Below are 12,278 nucleotides of genomic sequence, written 5' to 3' on the forward strand. Positions count from 1 at the left end.
AATTCTGGCAGTTAAACTTTATATTGGAATAGCAAGGTAGTCTGCTTTGCTTTTTACATTGGCACGGTATTGCTGTGTTTGAGCCTTGAATAACTGCTTTATGTGTAAGGCAGAAGAATTAACTTAATTCATCCCTAGTTACTGGCTCTGTTCACCCTTACAAGTACAAAGCAAGTATGACTCAGCCAGGAATCACATTGTCTGTGGCTGCATGCAAATAGCACTTCAGTAATTTTTTTTAGGCTTTTGGTTAATGTAGCTGCTGATTCAAGAGAGATCCAGCATCTAGATCAAGGAATAGCAACTGTGCAGGGGCTTATGTCTATTTCCAGATGAATGCATAAACCATCCTGCTGTCCTGGGGAGTGTAACAATAGCATAGTTTTAGAAATGTAAAATGAAAGCTACTGCAGTGCTTACAGCTGAGCAGGCTGCTAGCCTCTGCTTACATTACCTTTCTCACCTGTGCTCAGGCAGTAACAACTTTAAAAGCAGGTAACTGAAGTCTTTGTCTGCCATCTTACATCATTAAGAGCAGTGTTCAAGCTAGAGTGAGACTTCAGGAAGAAAAGTTAAGCGATTTTGTGTACGATGTTGTCAACACTAATGTCTTGTTTCTGTGAAAAAGCAGAAATCAGTTCATTTCATATTACTCATAGCAAATGATTAAGCTTAAATTTTGTCAGTAAACTTGGCATAACTGAGAAATGGATGTTCTTGTGCCTAGAAGCGGGACCGCAAACTGAAGGTTGAACACGAGATTAAAAGAGTATGTAACATGCAGCACTGGGTAATAAAATGGGATTAAGGTGTTTGATTCATCTTTACACTTGAGCTGAGTAGAATCTGTTCACTGGTGGTACAGGTGTAAAACCTGGTGGCCTCACTTGAGTAATTCTGAGCACAAGTAGGTGTTGTGCACCCAACTATGCGTAGTATTACTGAAATGATCTGAAGTATTGGGATAATTGCAAGCACTTCAAGATGCCTTGGATTTTCTGGTGTCAGATTACTTTAAAGCTTAAATGCAAGTTGCTTGCATGAACTCATATTTTTATATAGGATGGGCAGATGGATGGCTTAAGTGGTAAACAAAACTTTGATGCAGTAAGGGAAACTTACTGGAGAACTTGCCTGGAGAAACTTGCCTAAGAATCCCTGTAATGTGCAGGTGTGCATGTCAGCAAAACTGAACTAAATGAAATGTTGGAATGTGAGGTTGCTTAAGATGGATTGCTGAATTAAGTAAACAAAGCATATTTCAAGTATTCAAACTTTGGTTTGCATAGACCATAGTGAAACACCATCTGGCTTTATTTTTGCTTAGTAGTTATTGACAAATCCAATATCAAAAGTATATTGACTAAATAGAAAATAGTGTACTGTCAACCTAGCTAGCTTCCATAACCAGTGTTTGAAAAATTAAGATATCTTTGACTTACCAGGTACATACAAAACAATTAAAAATTAAGATAGTATTTTTAAATAAGGAAATTTCTCTTGCCTATGCTTATATGAAGAAAGGAGAGGCAATGTAGTGCTATAGCTGGATCCATTTTGGTCCCAAGGAGAATCTATAAATGACCTTGTCCAGGGATCTAGGGGTGGTAGATAAAAGGCCTATGTCACTGCTGCTGCCTTCGGGAGCTGAAATTGACTTTTCCTTGCTCCCTGAAATAACTCAGAGCCATGAGATCTTTTAATAAGCTACTAGGTTTTGAGATCTTGAAATATGCTTAGTTAACTTAATATACCATAAGGTGCAATACTTTAGAAGTTGAGGTGATGTGCAGGCCTGTTAAATTTTTACTTTATTTAAATGTTTGCGTAACCTGTGGGTCATTAAACTTGATTAGAGCTGAATTTGTGGCCTGCTATGTGAAAGCAAAACAGTTTGGCTTGTGCTGTCATCCAGTGTCATTGAATTTGTATCTACTGTGAATGCTGCTCTGAGTAGGAAGCAAATGTTGATTGTGTATCTACATGGCGAAGCTGGCGCTCACTGTTGAAATTACAGTTTAGGTATTGCCATTCCAGCTCTCTTGGTACTCCACAGCTAACAAACCTAAGGAAGAATTGAGGTATCAGAGTGAAGTTTTACTAGTATGTGGGGTGGTTGAAATACATGTTGGTGCTATGTGTGAGTAGACTTTCAGTCTCTAAAATTCAAGCTTTAACAGGAGTGCCTAGTATATTGGTACTCTGGCTAGTAAAATTCCAGAGTGGTCTCTGTGCCTTTACATTGGTTTGCAATGACTTACCAGGTCCTAAAACAAATTCTGAGTATTTCAACTCCATTTTTAGTTGGTTCTCTAGACATATGCTGAAACAGTTGTTGCTGAATCTATTAGAAGTGTTGAAGTTAGGTTTCAGAAACATATTATGACAAATTAGACCCTAAACTTACCAGTGCTGTGTAAAACTGACTTGAATGTTGCTTGAACCACTGATGTTAAGTGGTCTCAGGATGTCTAAGTTTGATGTGAGCTGGACTAACAGGTTACTATACTCAGAATCTGTCACCAGCTTGTAATGACTTCCAGAAACATCTAACTGTAGGCTAGAAAGAAAACTTGTTTTAAAGCTCTTAAGGATGTCAAGTACCTGCTCTTTCTAAAAGCATCTATTCTTATAAAGGCATAAAATCTGAAATACTTTAACTTCCTGGTACTGTTTTGTGCGTGTTCTTGTATTGCACTTGATTACTCTAGTTTTGAACACCTAAGTACCAGCAAGATAACAAATTAATGAGGTAACTTCAGTATAGTTACTTTGGGCTGGTGTATTTTAATATATGCAGGAACTGGAAGGTAACTTCTACAGGATGGAGAGTCTCAGTGTTTTAGTCCTGGCTTAAAGCCCTAATCATACATGTAACCCTGTATGCTTGCTCTTCTAGTTGAAGAATGCTACCAGGATAATGCACAAATGTATGAGCTGGGGAAGGAGATGAAGACTCTCAAATTGTAAAAGCATACAGAAGACTGTGTCATGTTTGCAATCACAAGTGAAACTGCAGATTCTGCTGCTTTCATCCTCTTAAGGCTGTTTTTACTTGTGCTTAATGTACAAGTCTAACTTACATAACTAGTGGACAATCTTAATAGCTACAGACACTGCCAGACTTGACCCAGTTAGGTGGCTTAACAGCAAAAAACTTGGTATCAGTTTGTAAAACTACAGAACCAGTTTAGTTGTGTGCTTGGGTCTTAGTAAACTGCAGTGAAGAAGAGAGTAGTATAACAGTTTACCTGTAATGGATTTACCATGACAGCAAGTGTCTTAAGTCTGCTTATAAGTGGGCTAATAAAGTGATGAACAGGAAGATTCAGGTTCCTAGTAACTTAATATATAATTTGCTGAGATTTAACTTTATTCAACTGTATCTTTTGTCCTGCAGTCAGATCCTTAATAGCTTTAGTGTATCTTCATTAATGAAAACTATACAGCAATATAAACTTGTATAGTCAGCAGCTAAAGGTAGTGCATGTGCATCAGAAAGTGTAAGTAGTACAATCATGTGCTGTTAGCTCTAGGAAGAAGTAAAACTTCCCACAGCTCAAAAGCGATTGTTGTGTGGACCACAAATATTAGGAATTGAGTCCTCCAGAGATAATGTGCTTGTATGTATGTGGATTATGCTTTGTGAAGCTCATTAAACCCTGCAAGCTTCTTTCATGTCCATGTTGCAGGAAATTCTGCAAAAGCTAGGGATTAGTTTCAGGTAACTGCTGAAGACATGCAAGAGTAGTTTGGGGCTTGTTGTCCTAAAACTGAACAAAGAGCATTCTGTCAGTTTGTTTTGAATGTGATGAATGTCATGACATACCCTTCTGCCATATAGTCTTCTAATGAATTCATACAAATACTGAACTGTTATATAGAATATTGTGGTAATCTCTTATTAGAAAGATGGATGTTTATCTGTAGGAAAGTAAAGGCTTTCATATGTTCTGGTGTCTCAGCATTTGGGCCAGTTGAATTAATGCAGCTATTTAATGTCTTCACAGTTGGCCTCCCTCTAGCTGCAGAGACAAGAGAAGCAAAGCTTTAGAGAGTCACTAAAAATAATGGGTTTAAAATACTTGTAACAGGCCTATGGCTTCCCCAAGATTCTTTCAAGACATGTTAGGCTATCTAGACAGTCTAATATTACTGTCACCCTGTAAATAACAGGGCTTCTGCTATTTAAAGAGTTTACTGTCATGATTTTTCTGGTACCTTGAACTTGATTTTTCTGACAAAACATTTCCCTCTTTTAAAGTGAAGTGAGAACAAGTTGTGATGAACTGTTAAGCGACCATCTGAAACAATCTAAGAGTCCTAAGTTCCTATGGAAGTACATATTTAGCCACAAAATCAGGCTCTCATGTGGGAGTACAGGTGTATTTTTCATGCTAAAGTTTAGTGTAATACTTCCTGCAGGAAGTATACTTCCTGCTCTATACTTGCTGGTGTGGGTTCTACTGGGAGGAGGAGTATGTTTTAAACCTTGAGTGATGCAGCTTTGAATTTTAAGCTTCTTGTGGCCTTCAACCTGGATGTGTAGGTTTCCTAATGATGCACTAAATGCAGGCAACTTGTTGTTGTCTTGTACACTTGATTGTATATAGCTGAATGAGGTGAATTAATGTTGTGGCAACAGTAAGCTGCTGTTATTTAATGAAGTGAAAGCTTGATTCAGGAAATATCAATGACAGCAGAGAATTCCTTGGCTCATGGTGTCTGACACCTATAGGTTGCTTGGAAGTATATTGGATAAGACACCTTGTCTCGCTTCCAGTATTAGATTCAATTTATTTTCTTCTTATTAGGTGCCTAAACCTGTACATCAGCCAGCTGCAGAATTTTGCTCTACTTCAACTCTTCCAAAAGATCCAGTGTTGAGAAGGGAAAAGCTTCAGGATCTGATGACTCAGATACAAGGGACTTACAACTTCATGCAAGTATGTGGGGTTTTTTTTTTTCCTCTGCTGTTGTAGCACACAGCTCAAATTCCTACTGGGTTAGGGAAAACAGTGCTGACAATGTGTGTTTGCACTGAATGAATCTAGCTCTAATTAGCTAACAGCAACTTGTCAGATGAGAATGTTTTATATCTGGAGTATAATTTTTTTTTCTCTCAACTGATGATCTTTTTGCAAAAGGAGTCAATTCTGGATTTTGATAAAGCTTCACCAAGTGCCATTGGTTCATCCCAGCAACCTTCAGTTACTCCAGCAAGTAGTCCTGCAGGTAGGTAATACTGTGTGAAGTGTACATAAGACTTTTGCAAACACTAACAGGATTTGGTTGGGCTGTAGATCAGTAGGCCTGGTGAAGACAGCTTGTCTAATTATAAAAAAAAGAAGCTAATGTCTGATTAATAAAAAAGGCAGCTCAAACCACTTACCTGCTTATTTTTTGCTGGAGGTGGCTTAAAGTTGGAGTATCTGCCTGGAAATGGAATGCTTCTATCATCACAGAGTGGCCTGTGCATCTGAACCTCGCAGCAGAATTGACATACTGTATCTGTAACAAACTTGTCTAGATGTGGTGTATATAAACACAAGCTGTGAATGAGCTCAGGACAAAGAGCAGTTTTCTGGTTACACTTGGAAAATTGGAACCTGTTAAACTGTTTGGGTGGCTCTTGGACTGTGAAACAAAACTAGCTAGTTTATTACACTTTTTTAATACGGGTAGTGGGTATCTTTTATGGTAGAAGTATTTTTATTATTGAATACTTCTTCCTCTTTTAGAAAAAAAATCTTTCAATGGGGTATAGTTTACTGATGCTAGTTCTAAATATTTGCAGTGCACATATTGAAATAGCATGCATTTTCATACACCAAATGCTTTCAAAATGTAGATCTGCACACTGGAACTGTATGCAGTATTTGAATTTAAAAGTAAATGTTGCTTAACACATTCTTTTTTGCAGCTTCAAAAGAACAGAAACTGCCAAGTCAGAGTGACTTTCTTCAACAGCCTCTTCAAGTAAGTTGAAGTGTAAGGGCTGTCCTGCAGAGGCAGAACTGTAGCCATGAAATGACATGGAGGTTATTCACTAGAACAGACTTAGTACTTCAGTTGCTTTTCTTGTTATCAGTAGTTTTATAACAAATTTCATGTAACTTAGTAGCTTACAAACCTAGGATCACTCAAATGCTGACAAAACTGGCTGTTCTTCTGCTTGAAAAGCAGCAACAAATGTTTGAAATTTCTTGCAGTAAAAAGTATGTGGAAGGCATGCTGAAATAGTTTGAATACTTAACCCATATAGACACAAGTCTTAGCTAATAGTAGTGTGCTAAAGAACATGCTGCTTCTTTCTTAGGTAGTGCATGTATTCATCTTTGAGATCTTCACTTATGCCAAAGATAGTGTCAAGCTCTGGCAGCCATGCTTACATGAACCTTAAATTCACTTTGCTTGAATGCATTGCTACTTTGGCTTTTAAATAGGTTTCCTTGCCATGAACAAGAATTCCTAAGGAACTTAGATCACTTTTCAAAGCACTTCAGCTCATTCTGAGGTTTACATGAAAATGCCCAGAGTATGAGTTTCAGTGAAACCAAACATTTAAGATAATATTTTAAAACTTTCTCTTTTCTTTCTTGCAAGGCTGCTGCTTCATCCATTGCACTGCATGGTTCAAATACTTCCCTAGCATCTGCTGATCAGACTCTTTCTGGCTCTGAAACTGAAGACGTGGTGACACCACAGACACCGCAGGTAACATACCCTGGGCTTCACTGGCATTCAGAAATCTGTGATAGTCAGCCCTAGCAAAAGCTGTGGTGGCACCTCTCGTGGACCAACATGGAGAGACAGAATGGAAGTAACAGCAACAGTATAGCCCACATTCTGGAATATGTAAGGATGGTTGGGAAAGTTTTTTTTTTCCTATGCCACATAAATGCAAAGCAAACAGTCTGCCCCTTGAAACGGGAAGGGTGTGGGATGAAGAAATGCGGGCTAGAGTGATGCATATTCTTGTGGGAACATATGAGCAGCATCAGTATTTGCTTTGGTTACGGTGTAGAATACTCCCTCTAATAACAACATAGAGGATGTGTAAATTGGGATATTGTAATGAAATAGCAGACTTTCGTGTAAGGCTGAGATATGCTCTCTTGAGCAGTAACTGAAGAAATACTGACTTGCTAATGTTCAGCCAAGACCTTAGATTTTGCGTTAGCTGTATCTGTGTGCAGTTAAGTCTTCAACTAGCATTCAGATATTGTTTAGAGCCACAAACAGTGTTTCAGTTTATTCAGCTCACTGTCCTAAGGACCTCTTGCTAAGTGTGGTGCTGTCTTCAGAAACACAGCTGGCTTTCTTTCCTGTTACTCTCTAATACAGTGTATATAGATTATAATGGGGAAATGTTCATGCTTTTAAAATGTTTTTGCAGATGTACATGCCATCAGTATACTGTGCATGTAGCGTTTACTCTATTCCTTAATATACTGTGTAGGTGAATATAACAGTCTTGATGTGAATATGAGTCTTGCTGCCCCTTGAATCAGCGGTTTTGGCTTGGTTCTTGATACCTTCTCTCACTTAGCATCAGGAGACTTTTGTGCTAACAAGGATTAAATAATTTTACTATTCAATATGCATCTGAAAGACATAGTGCTGTGCTATAATGTAGAACATCTGATTTAGTAGAATGCTCTGAGTTTATTTGTAAACTTACTGTTTGGAATTAAGGTTGGTTGTGCCCAGCACCTCTAGTCCCTTGGGCTTGGAGTGTGGTGTCTTTTCCAGTTCTGCTTCTCATAGAAAGCAGCAGATGTGCTGAGACCAAACAAAGCTTAACCAGGGAATACACTTCATGGTGACAGTGCGCTCTCCTGCTATGTGAGTGCATACTGCTTCTGATGCACCTGTGATGGTATACACATAGTGAGAATAGGACTGGTAGCTGTTAGCCCTAGGCTGTGCATCTAAGTGTAAGCAACTCTTAAACTTAGCATTATAGTGTGAGCCAACTAGGATGTGCAGGTTTTGCAAAAGCAAACAAAGTTTGGCTCTGAAGCCTTGTTCAACAGAGCTTACCAGAATCTTAACATCAATCAGATATGTCCTTGTTTAATTCAAGGACACATGTGTGCCAGACTTCATTGTAATAACTGGCTGAAGCAATCTATAGTTCATACAATTACCTGATTTTGTAGGGCTAGTTGTACAACCTCTTGTGTAAGAAGGGTAATCAGTCTGGAACTCTAATGCTAATTACTTGAAGTTTTTGGTTAAGATGACTATTCAGTACATCTATGTTGGACCTAATGTTTGTCATGGTCTTTCAAAATCCACTTGTTTCAACTTAGGCACTGGTATTTTATAGCTCTAACAGAAGTTTGTGCTTTGTGCAGTGATGCTTGTAATAGCAGGTGCATGTATGGCTTCTTTTAGGCGTCAGCATCGCTTTCTCAAGAGACTGAGAAATATACTTCCCAGCCACTGTATCAGACAAGTTCATGTATTTCTGAGTCCCTGATACCTAAAAAGATTGAAATTGCTCAGGTAAGCTCTCACAAATACAGGCGGTTAGGTAAATATATTGGTTGCTGAAATGTCTGAAGTCTTGTGTTCCTTTGGCTTCTGACTCCTATAAATGTTGGTATTCTAAATTAATACTTCACTTTGCTGTCTGCACAGATGAGGCTTAATGCTGGTTAATACTTGGTCTGAACAACTCAGCATTGTGTCTAATCTGAAACATTGAGAGGGGAAAATAATCAAACCCCCTAAACTTCTTGAGTTCTTTTGGAAAAGAGAAGCCACTTCTAATATCAGCTGGAGAATCATCTTCCAATAAATGGGAGAGAAAGCATTCTGTTTCCTTAGTGGTGGGGAAAAAATACCTGGTATTTCTTTTGTGAAATTATTACACTGAATGGTATGTATAGTAGCTCATAGGCACATTTCACTTAATCAGCAGAGACTGCAATAGAAGTACTGTTTGCTGAGGATGCACAGCAAGATTTGGAATTGTAAGCAAAAACTATTTTGTAGCTTTACTATGTCCAAATGTCATCCTGTAGAAACTGCTGACTTCTGTCAGTCCAGGCTTTAGAACAAATTAAATGCTCTGATACTGCCTGATAACTATCAAGTGACCTTTCATTACATTTATTCTTCCCTCAGGCCACTGTTCCACTCCCAAGTGAGCCACAGTCACCGTTGCCTACTTCAAGCACTTCCATGACACCAGTACCACCAGCGCAAAGCTTTCAGTCTCCTCCATCAAGCAGCAGTTCTGTCACAATAACAGCAGCTCCCTTTCAGGCTATGCAGACTGTAAGTGTGCAACATGAGGTCCCAGAAGAATGATTTGCAATAATGCTGTTAACTTAGTCCTAATACTGGGAAATTGGATCCTCTTGATAGAGTATGGAACTTCATAGATCATTTTGATACAGAACACATCCTGGTTTTGCTCTGTATAGTCCCCATATCAAACAGTGGGATATATTTAGTAGCCTCAAGGAACTAAGAGGGAGAAGTCAGACCTGAAATCAACAGATTTATATCTGTCCCCAAAGGTAAAGTTGACTGTACTTAAACTGTTCTTAAGCAGAGATTTTAAATAATAGACTGCAGAGGAAAGAGGAAATCTTCAAGTATAGCTGTTAGGACAAAGAGCTTTCTGAAGCCTGAACCTGTCTTGCTGTCTTTTAAACTGTTTGCTTGAGTGGGATAAAATTCAGACCACTTGAATCATAGAATGTGTCCTTTTTACACTGGTGTAGCTCATTATCCTATCTTGTTAACCAGGAATCAATATAGATGTTGGGGGAATAGTCCATACAGACTGTATGTGGTGGTTTTTGCAAATAGATACCATTTTTTTCAGGCTATACATCATTACTGATGTTCTTCAATGTCACTAACATTGCTACTGCCTGGTAATCTGCAGTGCAAGCTTAGATGGACTCAGAGAAAGGGTCTCCATTTAGTTGTTAATGTTCCCTTCCCTCTACTTGGTCTTATTTACTCCTCTGATACCTTCACAAGATGCTGGAGACTTTCATCTAATGTTCTTTCTCAAAAGCAAGCTTGAAAAATAGTCACAGTCTCCACATGCCACATAGGCATTCTCTGTTTCAACAAGCGTCACAGTGCAGTTCCACAACTTGTTGGATGATCTGCATGTTGCAGTAGTGACATACATAGTAGGATGGTGGAAGAAGATAGCTAGTAGTGTCTTAAAGCACAGGATTTCACTAAAACATCTATGACACTCTGGTGTGGTCTGTAGAAAATCATACCATGACTTTTTCCTCCTTGGTTCTTGGTATTTATAGAAGAGGTTCAAGAACCACCTTCCTCAGAGGTACAGAATCAGTTATATGTAAGTAAGGGAAGTGATGGTAGAGAGGTGGTTCTTTCCAAGCCAGATCTATTTAAATTATGCTAGGTTGCTAGGTGGTGATTTTTCATGAAAGTGGAGAAGTAGCAGCATTCTGTGATCAAGGAATGATCATAGATCCAGAGTCTTTCTGGGGACCCAGTCTATAATGTAAGCATCTGTTATGATGTAAGTATGGAGTTGGTCTCAGTCATTCAGATTATATCTGTACCTAGTGTCTGTGTTTGGAGTGCTTTTGATTTTAATGGTACCACTGTAAGTTCACTTGAATTAATGCTGTGGTGTTTTCAGAGATGTTAAATGTTGAATATTTTTCCTGGGACTTTTGGGTCAAATGGGCAAACATCTGTCACTAATTGCCAGGATGTTAATTCCTCTTCTACTCATAGTAGTCTTTTAACTGTACAGTGCTTTCTTCTTCCCTGTGTTGCTTAGATTATCACAGCTGACAGGAAAACACAGCCATTGGATTTCAGTAGATAGCCAGGAGGGTAGATGGTTCCTTGCCAATAATGGTAGTACAGTGACAGTAATGGAAGCATCTGATTACATGTCCTCAGGTGTCTGAACATCCTATTGTTGCCATTGTGCTTATGGAAGCCTAAAGGCAGATACTACTTGTAGCCCTAGTCTGTTATTAGAATTCCACCTGTAACCCTCACTGCAGGGAAAAGTAGACTACTTGGTACAAATACTTGAGGATTTGGGAGTTGACAGCCTGACTGCACAGTATCCTCAAATTTCTTCTAGAAACAGGATTGCTTCTGTTCACTTTGATCACTTCATCTGGTGAATTAAAAAATGCATTTGTGCTATAATGGTTCAAAACTTACATTCAACACTCCAGTATCATGAAGGGTTTCTGTGCTGTCTCCCTCTTAGAGACAGTATTTGATTTCCAGACCTTGTAAGAGGTGTTCATTTCCCATTTTAATTTTAGAGGCTTCTGCAAATGACAAGAATTGTGAAGCTGTTCCTTCCATCTAGGTATACTTTTGCCCTGATCTGTCTACAGACAGTTTATAGTCTTGGAAAATGGTCATATGCACCCCTAGACCCCACTGTCGGTACTGCTGACAGCTTTTTACGTAAAATTTAGATACTTTTACTCAAAACAGACTTCTTTCCTACTTGATATTGGTTCTAGTTGCTTTTGACAATGTCAACTCTGGTAACTTTGGGTTATTTGCTGTAAAGCAATACAGTTACTGGAGTGACTGAACTCTGGTTGATGAGATTTAACTGTATCTGCACACCACGCCTCTGCCCAGGCTGTAACATTAAAATTTGAATTACAAGACTGTTACTTAGGTTACATGTTTACTCTGAGAGAACTTAAAATGAGAGGAAAGTTGAGGCTCAGTTTACCAAAGCGGTGAAGGCTGTCTGATATAGTGGCCAATAGTGTTGTTATCAGGTTCCAAGATGTGTATAAAGACACATTCTTCCCAGATGTATCTGTCTTGGTATAGGCTGTTCCAGCTTTGTGTCAAAAGCTGTAGGATGGGTAGTTAGTGATTTTATAAGTGGATTTCCCATAGAAAGTAGCTTATTGTATAGTAGCTGTTCTGTTGCTCAGATATCATACCTATGATCGATCAAGCTATGTTTCTTGGGTAGTAGCTACATAAACAGGAGTAACTTTCATAAGCTTACTGAGAGGGAAAAAGGATGGGTTGAAGTACAATCTCCTTGATTTATTTCTAGGAAATGTGTGTTCTAGAAACTGATCTAGGGGATATGAATTTAAACCACAGCATAACAGGGTGGTGGCATTAGGCAGAGATTTTAGCTGGTAGTGTTAAGCACTTGTCTTGAAATGTTGTAGGTATTTAAAGTGAATGCACCACTGCCTCCGCGTAAAGACCAGGAAATTAAGGAGGATTCTTCATATTCAGCAGGATATAACCAGAGT

At 38.7% G+C, this 12,278-nt stretch overlaps 1 protein-coding gene across 1 annotated transcript in view; it reads left to right on the forward strand.

The window, feature by feature from the left end:
* LOC104403328 (caprin-2-like) overlaps positions 1-12,278 on the forward strand; it is a gene marked incomplete at its 3' end in the record, with an annotated part of 27,383 nt that overhangs the window by 14,987 nt on the left and 118 nt on the right. The window contains exons 9-15 of the mRNA XM_010011424.1: positions 4,815-4,946; positions 5,148-5,235; positions 5,924-5,979; positions 6,607-6,717; positions 8,404-8,514; positions 9,139-9,291; positions 12,192-12,278. The exon at positions 12,192-12,278 is cut by the window's right edge and continues 118 nt beyond it. Coding sequence (XP_010009726.1) covers positions 4,815-4,946; positions 5,148-5,235; positions 5,924-5,979; positions 6,607-6,717; positions 8,404-8,514; positions 9,139-9,291; positions 12,192-12,278 — 738 coding nt within the window. The remainder of the gene's footprint in view (positions 1-4,814; positions 4,947-5,147; positions 5,236-5,923; positions 5,980-6,606; positions 6,718-8,403; positions 8,515-9,138; positions 9,292-12,191) is intronic.

This window comes from Nestor notabilis, unplaced genomic scaffold (assembly GCF_000696875.1).
Source record: "Nestor notabilis isolate BGI_N333 unplaced genomic scaffold, ASM69687v1 scaffold32873, whole genome shotgun sequence".
Taxonomy (NCBI): domain Eukaryota; kingdom Metazoa; phylum Chordata; class Aves; order Psittaciformes; family Psittacidae; genus Nestor; species Nestor notabilis.